Raw genomic sequence first — 22,008 nt, forward strand, 5'->3', positions numbered from 1 at the left:
TCATGTAATGAATGTCTCCTCACCCCTCGTGCATAATAGTTTTAGATTTAGCCCTAGAAGTAACCTCTGAGGTCCTCTAATCCAACCCTCTTTGCTTTCCTTTTTGAGAGACTGGGGCCCCAGATATTAAGTGGCTTGCCTATGCTAAGGTGACCAAGGTAGTAAGCAGGAAAGTGGGAATTTGAACCCATGTCCTTGGACTTCAAATCCAGATCAATCTAAATCTCCTTCCACCAGGCTTCACTTTCCTTTAATGTTTGCTAAATTGAAAATTTAATATAGCAATTTCATTTTTTAAAAAATTGAGATTCATTTTACAGGATTTGTTTTCTTTTCCTTTCTAGACTGTGTTTCTTGAGTGTTGCACTGAGATAGAAGGCCTACTTTTGCAACATGAAAACTTGCCCCTAAAAGTTGAGGTAATGTACCGCGATATTAAGACCAAGCCCCTGCTAAAAATACCAGCTCTATCTCTAGGCAAACAATGCTGTGGAAACCAAAATGCATAAAACATCCATGGTACAGAGCATCAAGAATCTTAACTAATCTTCTTAATTAATGTGACTTAGCAATTGATATAATTTTTGATTCTAGAAATATAGAAACATGATGCTATACCATTAATAATGAACCCCATCATATATCTAACTTTGGGCAGATCTAAGACTCATGAAAATGGATGGTGATACGAAGACACATCATTCACATGCCTGAAAGAGTTTTTATTACAATACAATCCACCACACTTCTTGCATATGAGTTTATCAGTGCCCTGTTCACTTAGAAACTAATCTCAAGCAGAATTTCAGGATCCAGGATACTTGACAGGTAGACAAAAGTGAGTGGGAGGAAGGAAATGAAAAATAGAGGATGAAAATAGGAGCTGTGCTTCTCACAAGAAGCAAAATAATTTAGCTGTGATGGCAAAGCTGGATTGCTTGGGATCCTTAAGTTGGGGCATAAATCCAGCAAGGATCAGCATCTAAGAAGTGACATGAGAAATATCATTAAGAAATGCATAATTGTAGGATCAGAGAGCGAGAGCTGGAAGGAACCTTGGAGGGCAAGTCTAACTCTCTCATTTTATAGATGAGAGAACTGAAGCCCAGGGAGATGGCGAATTGCCCAAGGTTCCATGGGTAGGATTTCACAGTATCATAGTAGGCATTATATAAATACTAGTTATCATCTTCATCATGAAATCACACTTTTATCCCTTTGTCTAATTAAGTGTACATTTGATAAGCCACTAAATCAAGAAAGTTACCAAGTCATATTTGGGTCTACATTCATCTCATGGATGACCTTTTGTGGAATCTAGCATAGTGCAAGGTCATTTTGTAATGTGCTATCTTCATTTTGGGTATCAATAATTCTAGAGCAGTTCTTTTTTCTCATTACATCAATATAGTTATCATTCCCTCAATGGGGGAAAGACTTGCAGGTCTACTGAAAGTAAAAAACAAATTCCCAAAACACTTTTCTTTTTGGGGGTGGGGGAAGAGTGGTAGTTGTTTGCAGTCTGATGATGATACCCAGATCTTACAGGTTCCCATTTTCTGACAACAGTTTATAGTCTTGAATAAAAAATTGCATTTCATTATTAAAAATTACCTTTTTCCCGTCTTTAATACTTCATTTTTTGTGTTGTCTTGCCCATGACAGGCACTTTTTTCTTTTTAGCAGTGGTTAGCCACCATTTTGGATTTTTTCCCATTGTTCTTGTCTCTCTTCTTCCAACCTAAAGCAGTCCATGGTTCACTGTAGAGGAATCAGTAAGAATTCATCAAGTTGCTTGGTCCCTCTAATGGTTAATTAGGCTATTTCTCAGTGAAAATTTGTAAGTTCTTGGCATTTTATTTTCAACTTTGACCACACTTTCCTCATTAAAAGGAATTGAGGTTACCCTTGGTCCTCACAGGTTGCTTCTAGCCGTGGAAAGATCATAGAATTGCACATAGACCTGAAAGGAACGTCAAAGGTCACCCAGCCCCACCCCTTTACTTTATATTTGAAGAAACTGAGACCCACAGAGAAAGTATATTGCCTAAGATCATATTGGTAATAAGTTCCATCTGAACCTGGGTACTTGATTCTAAATTTAGTCTATTACACCATCCTGCATGTTTTATCACAAAAGCCAACATACTTTGTTCTTCACAACCTCCCACTCACTGACCCATACCATGACAATCCCTTCACCTACTGGACCTTCCTGGGAAAACTTCTACCTGTCCCTGGGCCTTTTCCTGCTTCCAGGTATCATCTTACTCTCTCAAATCAAGGCAGGTCCCCCAGTCCTGCTCAGTAAGAAAGCAGCCACCTTTGGAATCCCACCAGAGAGGTTCAATTTGCCGTGTGGGCTGGTGAAGGTGGCTCTTGCCAAGAAGGCAGGACATTGAGTACTGCCTGGACTAGGATTAATGAGTCTCGAGGACTTCACCAAAGTTTGTGTGTGTCTGCACTCTGTGTGTGCCTGTCTGTATCATTCTGCATTTCTTTCACCCTCTTTTCCAATATTTAGTCTTAGAGAGGAGGGTACTGAATTTATGGTTGTGCTTGCATTGTATAATGCTTATCCTGTCACCAACAACTGGGGGTCCTCAGTAAATATTATCTGACAGAGGTGATGATAATGGATCCTGGAACAATTATTCCCTTTGTATGTAATATCTTTGGGCTAATGTAAATTAGAAAGCAGGGACCTGCCTTATTTTCTTTATTGTATCTGTTAATGGTCCTTTGAATAGGCTTTATAACAGCCTCTCATTCTGCCTTTATTCTGTGAGATATAATCCCCCTGTCCTCAAGTGAAGAATATTCTTTGTGTGTAAGTTCATGAAACATCCACTTAATATGCCTCCATTCTTTTGAAGACAATGCTGGATGACATCGGTTCCAGACTGCTTTTAAAACAGTCTGCTGACTTTGATCTCAGTCTCTCACTGTTCATTTCTGTCAAATCTGGCTAAGGATGGGGGAACCTTAAGAAAAGACCAGACTATTAAGTCAGTTTTCAAAATGCTAAGAAAAGACTAAGATATTGAGAGCATTTTCAAAATGTTCGGATCTTGTGAGCTTTGGCAAGCAACGGGATCAGGGTGAAGGACGCTTTCACTCATCATGACTCAAAGACCCTTTATATAATCTGTATTCTCAAGCAGGGTGGTAGGGGGTGAGATGAGGAGCCAGTGAATAGAGCAGTCGGGATGTAAGTGAGATCAAGGGAGAATGGCAAAAATGATGTCATTTCCCTACTGCCAGTGTGTGGCAAAGGGCTATGCCCTAATAAGCCCAGCCTTTCTTCACCCTCGATACAGCTGCCCTTCAATGGCACACAGATGAGTTGCTCAAGTTTATTTCCATTCTCACAAGGAACTTCATGCTGCAAAGGGAGTGGGGTAGGCAAGGAAAGAAGCATTTAGTATATTAGTAATTTTTTTTCTGTTTCAAATCAAACAAGTTATTTGTTTTTCTGCTAGATTATAGCCTTGCCAAAGACTATGCCAGTTAATAAATTCGACTGTATTTACATTCCTATACCATGAAGAAGGCTCTATTGAATTCAACATAAATTAAGCGTCTACTGTATACAAGGCATTGTGTTGGGCTGAATAATAAAGATGTCAAACTAGATAAAAAGAGACCTTGCCCTCAAGGGGCTGACATTCGCAATGGGGGGGGGGGCGACTGGGGGGGGGGAATGATGACAAAGGTACTAAGGAGAGGTTCAGGCAAAGCTTCTTAAGAAATTGAAGGAAGGACAGATCTCCTTGATGCCAGGAGGATCACAGAATCATAGATCTAGAGGTGAAAGGCATCTTAGAGACCTTCTAGTCTAGCTCTCTCCTTTTTCAGTTAAGAAAACTGCAGTCTAGTGGGGTCAAGTGATATTTCCAACATCTCACGGTAGCAGAGGTTCTCTTTGGACTGACTGAAGAACCAATGCTTTTCCCCCAAATACTGGAGTCTTAGGAAAGTCTTGATAGAAGAAAAGGTACTCAGTGGAGCCTTAAAAGGAGGGAGAGATGTTAAAGAGATAGGATGGAGATGGCTGTCTATTGTGCTAATGCAGAAAGCATGCACAGAGGCAGAGAGATGGAAGAGGGTAGGAAAAGAAGGGACAAAGGCTAGTCCAGTCTGGTTGGAATCTAGAGTGTAGAAATAGCAGGATTAAGAGGTGAGGCAGGCTGAAGAATGGCTGGGTCAGGACTTTAGGTAGTAGGCAGCAAAGTAAAGATTCTTGAGCAGGGGGAGATCACCAAATGCAGTGATTGCGAAGATTCCTTGGACATTGCTATGAAGAATGAATGGGAAGGATGATCAAATGGAAGCAGTTAGGCAATTCAGGAGGCTATCCCACTGATCAGTTCAAGTGAAAAAAGGTGAGAGAGCTGAGTGAGGCTGCTGTGACACCGTGACCAGAAAGAATCAGCAGGATTGGTAGCTTAATGAATGTGAATGAGAGGGAAGAGTTCAAGATGACCCAGATAGTTCTGCTTAGGTGACAGGATGATTGCATCAGTAGGCTTGGAGTAGCTACAGTGGAGTGAGGGAGGAGACGATGAGTTAAGCTTTGGACATGTTGGGTTGCATGTGCGTAGGGTGGAGATATTCAGTAGGTAATTGGAAATAAGGGACTTGTTCTCTGTGGAAAGGATGGGAATAGAAATAGAGGACTTTAGAATGATTTTAAAAGTAGATAATTGAAGTCACACCAGTGATTTGTTCTTCAGTCGTCTTTCAGTCACGTCTGACTCTCATGACCCATTTGGGGTTTTCTTGGCAAACATCTTGGAGTGTTTTCCCATTTCCTTCTCTAGCTCATTTTCCAGATGAGGAAACTGAGGCAAACAGAGTTAAGTGACTCATCCAGAGTCCCTTACTAGTCCCAGCTAGTAAGTGTCTGAGGCCAAATGAGTCTTCCTGATTCCAGGACTGGCACTTTATCCACTCCTCTCAAAGCTGAGTCAAAAAGAAGAAACTGTAAATCCATAAGAAGGCCAAAAACAGAACCTTGGGAGGGATGCCCATGGTTAAGGGACAGGAGAATGAGATAACAAAAAAGAAAGGAGAGAACCAGGAAAAATAGTCCAGGGTTATGGGACCTAAAGGGAGAGAGTGTGAAGAAGGCTGGGGCATTTCACTGGCTCAGATTTGACATAAAGGTCAAGAAAATATCAATTCAGAAAAAAATGGCCTTTGGATTTAATGAAGAAAAAAAAGGCCATTAATGACCTTAGAGAGAGAATTAGTGGTTTGGATAGATGTTGGACTGGGAAGGGTTTAATAACAACAACAGTAACTAGCCTTTACATAGCACTTCCCATGTGTTATCTCTTTAGGCCCTCACAACAATTGTTTCCATTTTACAGAGAAGGAAACTAAGGCACCCAGAAGTTAGAGTGGTAGTGGCTGGGCCTGGAGTCAGGAAGACTCATCTTCATGAGTTTAAATCAGCATCAGACACTTAATAGTTGTGTGACCCTGTTTGCTTCAGTTTCCTCATCTATAAAATGAGCTGGAGAAGGAAATGGCATACCACTACAATATCTCTGCCAATAGAACACCAAATGGCATCACGGAGGATGGGATACAACTGAAAATGGTTATAGAGGCAGTAAGTTCTAGAGGGAGGTTTTGAATTCAGGGATTCCTGACTCCAAATCTAGCACTGTATTTGCTGTACCACCTAGCTACCAAGTATTGAAGATTAAATATTTTCATTTGAAAATCCCTCTGATTAAGACATCAAGCTCAGGGACTTGTGTGTGGGACTGTACTCTAAATAGTGAGGGAAATCCAACCTCCATTCCAACCAGTTTCAAAGCCTGAACCAGAGTTCACAAAAAATCCTGACATGTTTTCTCTTCCAGTCACAAGACCATGGCCCTACTCTAGGTCTTCAGTTACAATATTTCAGTCAGTCTCCCTTGCACCCTCTCTCCAATCCATCTTCCACACAACTGATAGGCCTGGCCCAGAAGCACCAGTGGGACCCAGTCCCTGAAGTATCTGTGGGCTCTAGGAGAAAATTCAGATTCCTCTGCTTGTCTGTTGAAGCCTTTCCTGCTGTGGCTTCAACCTAGTTTTTGACAATAAACATCTGTTAAGCCCTCTCTATAAGCCAGGCACTGTGCTAAGTGTCAGGGATACAAAGAAAGGCAGAAGACAGGCCCTGCCCTCAAGGAGCTGCCATGCTGAGAGGAGACAATGTGCAAATAGGTGTGGACAAACAAGCTCTGGACAGGTTTAACTGGAAATGACCAGCAGTGGGACTGCACTAGAACAGCTAACAACACATTAGTTAGCCCCCTAACCCCCAGCATGTGCACACATGCACACCCCCCCCACACACACATACACATTCACAAGCACATACATGCACTCACAAGCATGTACACACATGCACACAAACACACATGCACATACCCCACACACCTTTCTATGTTCATTTCCAGATTCATGCCTTGGCACAGATCCCTGGCATGTTCTCACTCCTAACCTCTAACACTTAGAATCCCGGACTGCCTTCAAGATTGTGCGGAAGCACCACCTCCTACCGGCAACTATCCTGATTTTCCCTCCACCCCCACCAGTTACTTTCCCCAAATTACTTGGATTCCTTGTATACATATTTGCATTTATTTATCTGTGTAGTGCTAGATGGCTTATTGGATATAGTGCCAGGAGTGAAATTAGGGATACCCAAGTTCAAACCCAGCCTTAGACACTGCGTATGACCCTAGGCAAGGGCTTGTAGCCTCAGTTTGCCTCAGTTTCCTCCTCTGTAAAATGGGCTACTAATAGTACCTCAGCTATTGTTGGGAGAATCAAATGAGATAATGATAAGTCAATTTCTAAGGTATAGATGATCACATTTAAAAATCAGCTGTCCTCGGCTCCTGCAAACCCCTGCGAAACGTTATTACATCAAAATGTTTGATAAAAATTACTTTTTCTTTATTTCTAAGTCTTTGGGGATTTGAAAATACTCCTTAAAGTGCTAAGTCTGCTCATGCGGCCAGGAGACCCTGAGGTTGGGAACAGACCTGTGAACCATCCATCTCCATTCAGGAGAACTTGTTGGACAATAGAAGGCTGCTGGGCTCCAGGAATGCCTCAGGTGTCTGGTTTAATATACTTTCGGCGACCACATTACAAAGAAGCTTTGCAGCTGACACCGACAATAGCTACTTGTGTGTGCAGAGGACAATGAAAAGACCCCTGTGCGCCCCACAGTTCCTGGCTCCCACTTCCCTCGTCCAGCCTGTCCTTGGGCAGGTTCCTGCAGCTGTTTGCAGCACAGCCCGCAGCTGTTGATGACTTTCTATCCAGCTCATGTTCTTTCCAGGCCCTTTGCTCACAATAGGGCCACCCGTTCCGACAGTCAGAAGTTAAGTAATTAGCGTTCAGCCCCCATGAACACCCTCAAGTAGAAACAGTGAGAAATACCACTTATTGTTCAAACTCAAAAGCCCACATCTTCTTTCAAGAGCCCTGGGCCTTGAGAGGATGGATCAGGAGGGAGGGCGGCAGATTCACCTCCCGAAGGGTTTTGCTGCCGAAGATCAGAGCCCCGACCTTCAAGTGAGGGGAACATTGAACCTAATGGGGACTCCTCCATAGTGGCCAGAGCCTTCCCTTAAACCCTGTAGGTATCATCCACTGACACTGGGATTAGGGATTGACCGCAGGCTCATTTGAAAAATGAGAGCACACATGCTGGTCCTCTGAAGGCAGTGGGCACAATGTGAGATACCATAGTTACTAACTGTAGACTCCAATTTCGTTTCCAAGATGTCATTTGTAGGGTCACGCAGCCACTAGGGCCCCAGAGCTTTCACTTCTGGCCCTCTCCCACCTGAGTCTCCTTCACATCCTTTATGTCATCACTGGCCCTTCCTGGACTTGGCTTAAAATCCATATACCCTAAGAAGCCTTCTCCCATTAATTCCACCTCCATTCAGTCACCTCACTGGGTCCAGCAATCCCTGGAATTATGTCAGGGTTGACCAGAATATTTGTGATCATATATTCCTTCTGTTTTTTTCCCCTCTTTGTGAAATTATAAAAGGAACCAACAGATTGATGCTTTTTATTTAATTTATTCCTCCCCTTAGGGCCTAGTGTGTTCATAGAATCATATAGAGCTGAAAGAGATGTTAGAACAGTTCTGTTCGAGGATTATTGGCTGACTGGGCCAGTGATTTCCTTGGCATGGGAGCTACCTAGGCAAGGAAACTCGCTTTCCCAAAGCAGGTGAGATTTTTACATGTTGAGAACTGCCTGGAGCACCGAGAGGATCATGCCACCAGGATGTGTCAGATACGGCCTCAAACCCAGCCCTACCTGCTTCCTTCTATCCCCTGTGCAGTGTTATTTATCACTGACTGAAGGGAGATACAGATCACGGTGGTCTGGGCAGTTTCAAAGGTTTCCTTTTCGTGATTTATGCAGGAGACTGAAAATGAATAAACTTTTCTGTTTTAAAAAAGGGAGATGTTTTCCCACAAGAACTGTTTTGCCTTGGAACATAAAAACAATAATTTAACAAGCTCTTTAAAATAATAATTTAACACAAGGACACCTGAGGGAGTCCACGGATATATTTCAAGGGGTCCATGAACTTGGATAAGAAAAAACACTACATCTTGATTTTCCCTCCCTTCTAACTGAAAGTTAGCATTTCCTTCAGTTATGAATGTAGTCAATAAAGCATTGTTCTGAGAGGAGGTCTGTAGGCTTTACCAGGCTGCCAAAGGGGTCTGGGCCATACAAGAGGTTCCTCTATAAGAGATACTTTACGGATCTTTCCTTGAAGCTGGAGTTCTTGGCAGGAGAAGGCAGTTTTTCAGGTAGTTGAGAGCAGCCTTGCTGAGTCGATCAGAGAATATTACAAGTTTAGTTTCATGAGTAGGTGGTAGTCAAGAGTGACATGTCTTTTTGTGTTTCTCAGTGAATGATGAATTCGTGGGCATGTCTAGCAGTATGAGAGTGGTGAGTCAGTGGCAAGTCTATGTGACTCTGTGTAGATACAGATCCTCAGGGAAGTTTAAGGGAGACATGTGCTCTCTTGATACCCTGAAAGGTTATCAAGACAGGGTGTGTATGAAATGGCTCAGGTGTGGAACTCTGTGCTATTGACTTATTCAACCCTGGCAGTGTGGGAGATGATGATGGGGGGCTGGCTCTACAGAAGCTTGGGAGTTGGTACAGAGCAGGATGGCTCCAGAGGTAGGCCAGTGCTACCTGTGTAATTGTTGGGGTGATTGAAAGCCCTGGGTTGGAAGCAGATCCCTACAATGGCATTGGGTCTAGGATGATGAAGCCTTGTTGACAACATAAGTAACTGAGCTAGCCTAGTTCTGGATCTCCAGAGCCTAACAAGGGAAGAGAAGGCTTGGGGGAAAAGTCAGTAAATCCAGGATCTAGATATGAGAGAATGGGTGAGCAGAGGCCCACTATGTTTTATTCAGTCATTTTTCTGTTGTGTCCAACTCTTATACTGGAGTGGTCTGCAAGTTGTTTCTTCAGCTAATTTTACAGATGAGGAAACTGAGGCAAAGAGGGGAAAGTGACTTGCATAGGGTCACATAGTTATTAATGGTTGGAGGCCATATTTGAACTCAGTAAGTTTAATTTTCCTGACTCCAAGCTGGTCACTCTATCCACTGAGTCACATAGAAACCCACATAATAATGACTAAAGGGTAATTCATGAGCCCTGTGAGTTTCCTGGCATTTAAAATTCATGCATTTATATTATATTTAATCTCTAGCTCCACCTCAAAGAAGCATTCCCTTTAAAAACTCTAAGCTTTAATCAGTTGGCTCTGACCTCCCATTAATCTCATGCCCCCCTTTCAGCCTCTTTCCTCTCAGTATACATAGTATAGTATATATTATTGTATATATACACACACATATATATATAACATATATGTATATATAATGAAGGTGTCTGTTCTCCCGTGTCATAGGCATTTTAAAGTGCCATGCTTTGAGTTGGTATTCTTTTTTTCATAATCCACCAATAACTATTTATTAACGTACCAGGAATTGTGTTAGGCTTTGAGGATACAAGAATATAGAATGAAACAATCCCGGTAGCATAGTTATTCTTAATCAGTCTCATCTATATGGAAAAACGCTATGCTGAAGTGTCAGAACAGGTGCTCTTTCCACGAGGGTCGTGGAAATGTTCAAAAGGCTCATTTCTAAACCCATGGTGTTACGGATGAGCAAATGAGGTTGATGCAAAGTGGGCGAGTCTACCTATTCCAAGATCTTCTCCTCATGGCTTGAAGTTTTACTAGAATACTTTATTGAAGGTTGTCTTTTCTATGTAGTCACCTTGAAAGGTTCTATATTTATTTCAGCAATTCTGCCATTGCCCAAAACATTAAAACTTTTTCTCTTTAACTTCCCAGCAGGAAATTATCTTTGTTTTCTCTCCAGAGCACTCCTGATTGTACTTCTTTTGGCATTTTCCACATCCTGTTGCATTACAATCACCTGTGTAGTTTCCATCTCTCTAGTACAAGACTGTAAGCTCCTTGAGGACAGGAACTGTCTTTTTCATCTTTGTATACCCCACAGCAGGAGCAGCTAGGTGGTGGGGTGAATAGAATGCAAGGCCTGGAGTCAGGAAGACTCCCCTTCCTGAGTTCAAATCCAGCCTCAGACACTTACTAGCCTGTGTTACTCTGGGCAAGTCACTTAACCTTTTTTTGCCTCAGTTTCCTTATCTGTAAAATGACCTGGGAGAAGGAAATGGCAAACCACTTCAGTAACTTTGCCAAGAAAGCCCCAAATGGGATCAAAAAGAGTCAGGCATGATTAAAAAATGACTAAACAGTAACAAAACTAACTCTTAGCACAACTTCCAAAGAAGAGTTAGCAAAAGATTCAGTCACAGTTGAAATAGTGGTTGGAAGGTGGGAGCGGAGAAACCTCCCCAAGTGACTCTTTTGAGTGCAGCAACACTCATTTGGATGCACAAATTCTGGTGTGTGTGGAAAAAAAAATCAGCCTTATTATAGTCACACCTGGGGTGTTAGTCTAGGGGTATAGATTTCTAAATAAAGGATCTTTTTCAGCAGAGTGCACCTGGAATTACTTATTTTAAACCACCTGGGATGAGAACTACTGTGTACAACATTTCTGTGAATTGGTCTCTATTTTTTTTTATAATTTTTCCTTATGCTCAACAGTTCTTTCAAATGCAAACTCATATTGGTTTTGGTGGCTATCATGGCAGAGTAGACAGTGCATTGGATTTGTGATCAGGGTCCCTGGATGAGAAAGCCAGTTCTGCTATTTACTAACTATGTGACTACAGGCAAGTCCCATCTTGAAAATGAAAAGGTTGAATTAGTTGACCTCTAAAGTTCTCTTCCAGCTATGAATTGATGATCCAGTAAGTATGAAACATATGGAAAACTGTCTCTATTGCACCAGATAAGAAATTTGTGTTCATTTATTTTTTCCCCCCAAAATTCCTCTAAATGTAACTGTAGTGAAATTTTCTTCCCTGGAAGAATTTATTTCAGTGGAATATCCTTATTTTGGTGAACTAAAACCCCCTACAGTTCTGATGACATAAGTCTACAGTTGGCAATGTTGTGAATTAGCAAAATTCTACTGACTGATAAGTAATGTCATTATATATTTTTTCTTAAGTGCATAAAACATACCACAACACACACGTGTATATACATGCATGTATATACATGTGTGCATACATATGTGTATTAATACACAGGCACACGTGTGTGCACATGTAGATAGATGGATAGATATAGATATGGTCTGGTGAACTGGTGATTTCATTAATGTGGGAAACTTCTGGATCTAATGATGCAGAATGGCCACTTGTATGTGACTTAGAGTCTTGGAGAATTGTATTAAGGCATTGAGAAGTTTAGAGACTTGCCCTTGATCACGTGACATCTATATATAAGACACAAGATTTGAACCCAGGTCTTGACCCTTTAGCCACTAGGCCATGGGGCCTCTTCCAAATCTCTCTCTCTCTCTCTGTCTCTGTCTCTGTCTCTGTCTCTCTCTCTCTCTCTCTCACACACACACACACACACACACACAGCTACATGGAAATATTTATGGTATAAATAATATACCAACAACATATTTTTTAAATGATACAAGATTTTAACCTTAGAAATACATTGCTGGACTTGAGCTCCTTCATCTTCACTCAAACCACTCTATACAGACTTCACAATGTGAGTTATATGTTAAAGATTTTCAAAACTCAAGAGCCCTGGGTACGTACACCTTGGGAGATTTTTCTCCTTCTCTTGTAACCATTACCCAGGAAATCTGAGGAAATGTGTACATGATGCCCTGCCATTTATTGAGATCTACTTACTTGAAACCATATAGTTTGAAATACTGGAGGTTTTACTCAGAGGAGGGAGAGATAGAAACAGAAAGAAAATGAGAAAGAGAGAAAGAGAGAGAGAGAGAGAGAGAGAGAAAGAGAGAGAGAGAGAGAGAATCTGAATGAACAACCATCAGCCTTAAAGATGTTTCTGTCCCCAAAGTCACAATTCTCAAATATGACCACTCCTTCACAAGGGATCACCCTATGCCCAAAACCTGTTCTGGTCTTCCTTTCACTGCCATATAAAGTAAGGGGATTGTAGTATTTCTGTCCTCCCACCTTCCTCCTTCTTTCTCCATCTTCTCCGTCTCTTATTTCTCAGTATTCTTTAATGTATTACCATAGCATTAGACACACATTTCACAGCAATAGGGTCTGTGAGCATTCCGAAGTGCTACCAAAAAGGAGAGAGTCACGGGAGACTTCAGAGTAGAAGTACCGCCCAAACCACCATTCTTGCTTCCAGTCCAAGGCGTGAGAGAAAAAGAGAGAGAGAGAGAGAGAAGGAGAGAGAGAGAGAGAGAGGGAGAGAGAGAGAGAGAGAGAGAGAGAGAGAGAGAGAGAGAGAGAGAGAGAGAGAGAGAGAGAGAGGCAAGGGGCAACATGGGCTAGGCAAGTAAAAACACCATCATCACCACCTTGACCACATCTTCCCTCAGATCCTGATCAAGACAGCTCAGGACCCTAAACTCAAGAGCCTTGGGGAATAACAGTGCTCCATGGATGGCAGACAAGTGGTTTCTCTGTGTTCCTACCCATTCCCACAGATTTCTCTCATGCCTGGAAAACTCTCCTCACTTTCATCTCTTGGAATCAGTGGTGGCATGCTAGTAAAATGTTTAACAACTGGCTGAGGTGGGTGGAAGCAGAGGCAGGGAATATATCTGCATTGATAACCACTTTCTCCATTGTTTTCTTAAGTCTAGACAATCAACCACGCAATGAATCCAGCCTTGATTTGTAGCATTCTGACAGTTTGACCATGAGCTCTGCCCAGCTGCCTCTTGCTCACCCCTGCTTGGAACCTATAGCTCCCTTGAGGACCTGCAGAGGTGCCACCTCCCACCTGCAGGGATCTCCTGAGTCTCCATGGTATCTGCCCCCCCCCAGAACCACTACTTCCTATTTACTCTGTATTCATTTTTTGTCGTATTTATCTCTTCAGGTTGTTCCCCTTCATTAGAGTGGGTGGTCCTTGAGCACAGGGCCTGTCTGGGTTCTTGCCTACATGGCCCCAGCACCTAGGATAGCAATAGTGTTAGATCCTTGGCAGGGATGAGGACTGGACCTGTGACTTGAGTGGTTCAGGAAACTCCGTCTACCAATGATAGTGGGCATCTTGTGTGTAACTCAGGGTCTCAGGCAGTTGCCTGGAGTATTAAGAGGTTAAGTGATTTACCTAAGGTCACATGACTAGTATGGGTCAGAGGCAGGACCTGAATCCTTGAACCCAGGACTTCCTGGCCAGCTCTCCCTAGTCTATATCATAGAATCTTTGCATGGTGCATAGTAGGTCTAAGAAACGCCTGTTGACTTGAAAAGGAACAATTTTTAATTGTTTGAAATAGTATTTACCTGTTTAACTTTCAAATATTTAGCATTGTCAAATGGCAGGCTCTCCTAGGATACTCACAAATGCAAGTCTAATCATTTGACTCATGGTACAGTAGGAGAAACATTGCATTGGAAGTCAGGGGACCTGCGTCCTGATCCCAGCTCTACTGCTTCCTACCCTGTCACTTTGGGCAAGACCTTTTGCTTCTCACAATAAGATCTCCCTTCTCTAAATCTTTCCCCACTCTAATCCATCTTCCTTACACTCAGTGCTCTTCCTAATGCACAGGTCTGGCTATGTCACCCTCCTACCCAATAAACTCAAGGATCAGATATAAAATCCTTTGTTTGGCATTCAAAGCCCTTCACAAAGTCCTCTCCCCACCCTTTCCAGTCTTCTTACACCCATCCCTGCCATGTACTCTTTGATCCACTGACACTGGCCTCTTGGTATTACTTGGACAAAGCTCTCTGCTCCTGACTCTAGACATTTTCCTTATCTGCCCTCGTGCTTGGAGTACTCTCCCTTCCTATCACAGCCTCCTGACTTCCTTCAAGTCCCAGCTAAAATCCTGTCTTCTCCAGGAAGCTTTTGCCAATTCCCCTTGATTTTCAGGCCTCCTTTTTGTTGCTTATTTCCAACTGATGCTCTCACGTTGTCTTTCTCACATTTGCACAGAGGCATTTGCATTTTATCCTCTCTATTAGATTATATCTTCCTTGAGGGCAGGAATTGCCTTTTGCCCTTCGCACAGTGGCTGGCACATAGGAGGCACTTCATAAAAGTTTACTGACTGACAAGGTCACCTTTAGGACCTCTTCCTCGGTTAATTCTATGATTATTGAAATATGACTCTGGCTCCAGTTGCCTGAGACCAAGAGAGTCCAGTTCATCTTCTGGACACATATGTCCTGGTCCTGTTGATGATTCAACCCTTCTTAGTCATGAGTGAAGGTTGTGGGCAAAAGCAATGATCATCTGTCAGACACCACCTGGGGAAATAGTGTGGTGTGGGTGAGCAGGGCCACTGGCCTCAAAATGGAAACTGATCACGTTTCATCATGACAAACAGATGCCAATGACAGACCTTTTCCATAGAGTAGTCACTGATAGTCTTTTGCAGTCTAAATTAGAAACTGTACAGCATCTCAACTGGCTATAAACACATTTTCCGTAGACTTGGCAAATTCTATAAATTCTTACTGCATTTGGGTAGCTGTGAGTGATTATTATTTGAAACTGATATTTTGGCATTTGGGGGAATCTAATTCTACCAACACTTTTAAAGCCATTTATTTAAGGAACACATTTCTGTCTTTTCCAGGTTCCATTTGAAGTGGCTTTGTCCACCGTAAGGAGGCTAGAGATGCTTTTTGATCCCTCCCAAGGCTGTGTCATAAAGTCAAAAAACATTTTCAAGTGGATTACATCTCTTCTTAAATGAGCATTCTTTATACTGCAACCTTTACAATGACAGAGGGAATTCAATAGTGTTTTGTTCTGAATTAGCTTGAAATTATGGTTATTATGGTTTTGTTGTAAAAAAAAACAAAAACAAAATAAAGAGTGTCTTCCCTTTTATAAAATGTATGTTTTTTATTCTTTAATAATGCAAAGCAGCAAGTTTTTTAAAAATCATTTCAGAGAATAGACTTTAATTATTTTGAATCTTGTTTTAAATTCCAAAGCTACCTTGAAAACTACCCCTCCCCCCAAAAAAGGACTCAGAAAAAAGGGTCTTAGAAAAGCTTCCCAATGGAACTTCTATCTTATGTATTTATGATGGAGATAAGCTTGCAGCTTGCAGCCACAACTACACAAACACAAAGTAGATCTAAGATCAGGGCCAGTTCAATTTGCTGCCAGTTGTCTGTAGAGTTGGGGGAGAAAGGGAGAGATGGGGAAAGAGGGAGAGAGATCCCTGCCATCACATGTGTGTGGAGTAGTGGAGTATCTATAGTCATTTCTTCCTCACAGGCCCTCACAGAGCATTTTTCCTTCTGACCAGTGGCAGCCAGCCCAGAAGTGAACAACACTCACTTTGATTCTTTATTGCTTTACAGCTTGTGATGCCCGTGTATTAGAACCCCACTGTGTGAGGGCTTCTCACCCCTTTGGATGGGCAGTTGGAGCCCTAAGCCTGGGTGTGAGATACATGTGTTTCCAACAGAGCAACAGATCTTTCCAATTTGACAGTCCTGGTTCTAATTGTGCTTGCTGGGTATGTGTTAAGCTAATCAGGGGCCTTTAAGGTGATTTAATTCAACTTCTTCATTTTAGACTTGAAAACTGAGACCTAGAGAAGAGAAAGTACTCTCTTAAGGTCACCCATATAGTAAGTCATGAAGCCAAATTTCAAACCCTTCTGACTCCAAATCCAGTTATCCTTCCACAGCATCCTGTTTTCCATGTTGTAGTTGGCATCAAGTAGGATCTGGATGCTTGTCAACAGTGATCAAGCTATCCATGCTGTCAACTAGTTGAAGGTCATGTTGAATATAAATGGTTAAAGAATACTTTAAAATTATTTATTTGTATTTCTAAATAAGGAAAATTTAATGAATTATGTGAAAATCAGTCACTAGGGTAGAACACCTCATGTACACAACTGAGATTGTATGTAAAGGCTGGCTAATATTACATCCCAATCACTTCTACCAAGTTCCAGTTTCCTGGGAAAGTTTAGAAGGAAGATTTTCTGCCTAAATTAGAACCTTTCATTTATTGGCTATACCCAAGGCTTTATAAATATATTTTAATATATTTTTAATGTATTTTTAAAATTTATTTTCTGCCAACAAGGCCATGCAGAATGTATCTGTATCAACTTTTTGGAGCTATTCAATGTCTTCAATTAATTGGATATTTTCTGAGTACAAGGCACTGGGCACTGACCAAGGGGCACCAGAAATCATTTCAAGGGGCTCTACAAGGAAGGTGACAAGTAGAACTGAGACAGCCTCCTGCCCACATCCCCATTGTTCTTGTATGGCAGCATGAGGAGTCTAAGAATAAGATCAGAGAGCAGAAGACATAGCTGAGAGTACTGGTTCTCAAATCAGAGGACCTGGGTTTGAATTCAGCCCCTGAGGCTTACCACTGTGTCCTTGGAGAGTGCTTTAGCCTCTCTACACCTCAGTTTCTTCATCAGTTTGGACTAGATGGCTCACAATGTCCCTTTCAGCTCTAGAACTATGATCCAAATGACCACCGATACTGCCCTCTGCATGTGGCTCAATTACCAGCTGACCAGACGGACCCCACATCAGAGGTTTATGAGGTTTTGTGGGAGGCATTGGCTGGTTCTCTTTCTGCTTCAAGGTGGCATCCTTTGGAGAAAGCCCCCCTTGGCAGCTTTCCCTGATTAAAGTGCCAGAAATGTCCTCCAGATCACTTAGCACACAATCAGAGTGTCTCTTCACTTTTACAGTTCTCCTTGTGGGTGCCATTATTCAAGGGTCTTGTTCTGACTGAGAAAACAAGGTCTATAACCCTTGTGCCAGACTCTTGCCTTCACAGCTTTCGCTTTTTGAGCTCTCATTCCAGAAATCCCCCATCTCTGCTCAAAGAATATGCAAACTCACAGCTTGTTAAGTCTGAAACTTTCATTGGAAAGTGGTGATTTAGGTGTGAGGAAATGATGCGGAACTGGGCTCATGCACAAAAAATGAGAACATAGAAGATCCACCCAGAAGAGAGAGGTGTTTTATTTCTAAAACCATTTTAGATTTTTGACTTTGCATATGTGTGTGTTTATGCTTCAAAGAAAATATCTTTCTATGTGAACTTAGAACAAGCTTTTTTCATCTGACATACGGTATCTGGCATCTAAATGGTGCAGTGGATAGAGTGCTGGGCCTGGAGGTCAGGGGGACCTGGGTTCAAATTTAGCCTCAGACATTTACTAGCTATGTGACCCTGGGCAAGTCACTTAACTCTGTTTGCCTCGGTTTCCTCATCTGTAAAATGAACTGGAGAAGGAAATAGCAAAGCACTCCAGTATCTCTACCAACTGGGATCACAGAGAGTGGACATGACTGAAATGACTGGACAACAGCACAAACAACATAAACGACAGAGTGTATGTTACAGAAGATTTTCTACATTTATTTCAATGATCACAAGAAGATAACAACCTGGGCCTGGTGACACATGCCTATGATTCTTTGCTACTAGGAAAGCTGATGGACAACTTGAGTTCACAAGTTCATGGCCCATATGAGCTGCAGTGGAGCTAACACCCAGCATGTGTCTGCACTAAGTATGGCATCAGGAGATAGGGGTCAGGAGATGGGGAGACATCAGATTGCCTAAAGGGAGGAACTAACCAGACAGTCAGAAATGGAACAAGTCAAAGCTTCTGAGATCTCACCCATAAGTGGTCCCTGTACTTCCAGCCTGGGTGAGATAGTCACTGGAAAAAAAAACCAAAAAGGAAAGATGGAAAGGAAGAAAAGGGGATCAAGGATGAGGAAAGAAATGGCAGCTTAAGTGACAGACGTCCAAATTCTTGATTCTCTAGGAGATTGTGCTGCTCACAATGCTAGGCTAATATTTAGAGAAAGTGATTACCTTCCTAATGTTTGGTGGCTGAAAAACAGCAATTTACTTACAGCTCTTAGTGTTCAGGCTTTTCATAAAATAGCCGGCCTTGGTGTTCTCAGAAACTTATGGCCTGAATTGCAGGTGAAACCTGCTGATTGATTAGGAGGTCTGATCTGTCCTCTACCTAGCTTATGGAGATGATGCCAGTCAGAGGATCTAAAACTACAAGGAGCCTTAGAAATCATCCAGTCCCATCCCTTCATTTCATTTTCTAAATGAAAAGAGTGAGAAATTTCGCAGGGTAGAGATGGGTGGGAAAGTGACTTGCCCAAGGTCACCCAAGTAACAGAACTAGAATTCAAACCCATGTGAAGTGACTCCAAATCCATGATGGTGGTATCACGTAGCTACCACGCAAAGCTCATTGCCCAAATGGTGATCCTGTGCCACTCTATATTTAGCTAGGCTGATCATTGGAGGTCAGATACAGACTGGCACTAATTCCATACTCAAAGCCTTTAATATGAAATTTTTCTTCAACAATGCAGAATATAGCCCACCCATGCCTGCCCATCTGGTGAAACTCTTGCTGGTATCCTCTCCAAAGTCTGGTCATCATAATTTTGGGACATATTGAAAAGTCAAAATCATTTAGAAATCCATACTCAGCTGTAGAGTGAAATCAGAATTTACCAAAAAAGATTTTAAGATCACAGATTTGGAGCTGGAAGAGTCTTTAGAAATCTTCTTTTCTCACTCCCTCATTTTGAAGATGAGAAATTGAGGCCTAGCAAAGGGAAATAATTTGGATAGAGTTTTGGACATGGAGTCAGGAAGATCTGAGCTCTACTAGTTGTGTGACCCTGAGCAAGTCACTTAGTGTCTAACTCAGTTATGTAAGTTGTATAATGGGGATATTAACAATACCAACTCACTGGTGAGTCTGTTGTGACGACAAAATGAAATAACCGATAAAGTGCTATAAAAATGTTTTTGGTGGGGGCAGTGTTATTACTATTGTCATTTCCTCAAGGTCACAAAAATAATGGACCTTGGATTTAAACCTGTCTTATTTGACTCCAAAACCAAGAGGTAAGTAACTAAAACTCAAGCTATTTCATTCTTACTGAAAGGCTCCTTCATGATATACTTTGTTGAGGTTTAGTCCTTTTAGCCGTGTCTGACTCTTTGTGATTCCATTTGGGGTTTTGTTGGTAGATATACTGGAGTGGTTTGCTATTTCCTTCTCCAGTTCATTTTATAGATGAGGAAACTGAGACAGACAGGGTAAAGTGACTTGCCCAGAGTCAAACAGCTAGTAAGTGTCTGAGACTGGATTTGAACACAGATCTTCCTGACTCCAGGCCCTGTGCTCTATCAACTGTACCACCTAACTGCCATTCATGACATACATCTTAATACTATTTGACAATGCACAAAAGCAAAAATCTGCAGAATTTCAGGACCAGAAGGATGTTGGAGTCCACATAACCTTAATCATCCTTGACCCACAACTCCATCGTCATCAGAACGCTGGTCATCCCACCTCTCTCTGAAGACCATCAGTAATGGAAAACCCAGTGTCTTTGTAGATCTAGAGATGGAAAGGTCCTTAGACAGATGTCTTGTAATCTCATCATTTTAGAAATGAGGAAACTGAAGCCCAAGGAATTTAAATAACTTATTAGTGAGCACCTTAGATGGGATTTAAACCCAGGTCTCCTTCCACAGGTAACACCTTTTCTACCTTATTAACTCAGATCCTTTCATTCTAAATCTGGTGTTCCTATAATCCATATTCATCAGGCTGTAACAAACACCAGTCATACTATTCATTCCTCAAAATAAAATATTTCTTGTTTACAAACTCATAGTAGAGGCTACTAGTTAATTCTACATCAGGACAGCTCTAATCTTTACAAGATATACAAGTATAGCTTGTATACAATATACAAGTATATCGAACCTAAATCTTCTACTTGTCAGCTACCACTCACTGTTCCCATATTTATACTCGGGAGTCAAGGGTAATTAGTCTAAGTCATTCATTCTTGAAAACAGCTTTCATTCTATCCTACTGTCCTCTCTTCTCCCTTTCCCCTTGACCCAGCCATCTTCTCCAGGCTGAGCATTCCTAGTCTTATCAAAGACTCTGTATATTGCTTGATCCCTTCACCCTCCCGGGCCTTAAATCATAAACTGATCCCCCAGCAACATACCTAAATACTGATTCATGCAGCAGATGGCTAAGCTATGAAGGCTTAACAAGCAAGAGTAAGCAACCCATCGAGAGTTCTCTGGCATCAATGATGTCACCTTCCTTCAGTTCTACACCTACATCCTATAATCAGACACCCCAGTTTAGATAAATAGGTTGTGATTATTACATTTTTAAAACTGCTATTTACTTCACAAAAGGATTCCCTGTTGGCTTCCTCTAAATAGCCATTTTCTCAACTGAATTTAAATATCATTCAATTTGCAAAAATTAGTTTCATACAGAACCTTTCAGAAGCACATCTATCATGCACAATGAGGACACCTGTAAAGACAAGCCACTTTTCATACATTTTTAACATTTAAAAGAAAATATCAGGGAAGAACTTTCCTTGAACACGACTCATTTCTCGCTTTTGCCTTTCTGCGTTGAAAATTTGACATCAAAATTTCCATAGCAACAGATTCTGGCGGGAGAGGGGTGTGTATGTTACAGATGCAGGAATATTTCAAATTCTTGGCAAGATTAAGAAGAAATCTTCAGTGACAACAGTTTTCATAACTGAATTCATTAGTTAAAAAGCTGGGTTAAGAGGGATCAAAATGTTACTGAGATCGGATGGTCTCTTCTATACCAGACAGACAACATAAATTTCACAGCAAATAAATTGTGTCTTGTGCTATCTCTCATTTCAGGGAGATTTAAAACTAGTTGTATTTAATAGCTTTAGCATGAAATGCACTCAGTTAAGAAGAGATTCAGTGAAACGCCTTGTTAGCTTTTATGCCCAAGTGTGGATATTGTTCAAAGTACCCAACACCTTTCCTTTGAAATTTTCCACCTGGTTGAAATTCAATGGATTGATTCCATTAAATTCAATGGAATTTTTTCCTTAAAGGAAACTTCTCATTCAACCAGATGTAACCATTTTTTTTTCCATTTCAGTTTGCTCAGGAAGGTTCCAACTGCATTCCTAATATGTCTTCTTTTACATTCAGGAAACTGTGTTCACTTGGGCAAAACATCAAATTGGTATTTATTAATAGCCTACTACGTGCCAGGGATTTTGGTAAGAACTACAGATAAGAAAACAAAAGTGAAACAAGCCCAATCCCAAGGAGCTGATAATCTAACTGAGAAGATAACAATAACTTATATGGGGATATTCTGAATATAAAGAGAATAACGATAAATATAAAACAGATGCAAATTAATTTTGGATGAGATGGGGCACTAGCAGATGGGGAAAGCAGAAAGGCTTCATGTAGAAAGTGGTGTCTGA

At 41.5% G+C, this 22,008-nt stretch overlaps 1 protein-coding gene and 1 long non-coding RNA gene across 2 annotated transcripts in view; one reads left to right on the forward strand and one right to left on the reverse strand.

The window, feature by feature from the left end:
- Positions 1–15,549, forward strand: part of CFAP54 (cilia and flagella associated protein 54) — a 313,535-nt gene extending 297,986 nt beyond the window's left edge. The window contains exons 67-68 of the mRNA XM_072655642.1: positions 345–419; positions 15,288–15,549. Of these exons, the coding sequence (XP_072511743.1) occupies positions 345–419; positions 15,288–15,407 (195 nt within the window). The 3' untranslated portion in view covers positions 15,408–15,549. The remainder of the gene's footprint in view (positions 1–344; positions 420–15,287) is intronic.
- Positions 702–1,990, reverse strand: LOC140534524 (uncharacterized). The gene is made up of 2 exons (XR_011977351.1): positions 1,615–1,990; positions 702–982 (listed from the first exon to the last, which is right to left on the reverse strand). It is a non-coding gene; the product is annotated as an uncharacterized lncRNA (long non-coding RNA).
- Positions 15,550–22,008: the final 6,459 nt, after the last annotated feature.

The sequence above is a fragment of the Notamacropus eugenii genome, chromosome 3, assembly GCF_028372415.1.
Source record: "Notamacropus eugenii isolate mMacEug1 chromosome 3, mMacEug1.pri_v2, whole genome shotgun sequence".
Taxonomy (NCBI): Eukaryota; Metazoa; Chordata; class Mammalia; order Diprotodontia; family Macropodidae; genus Notamacropus; species Notamacropus eugenii.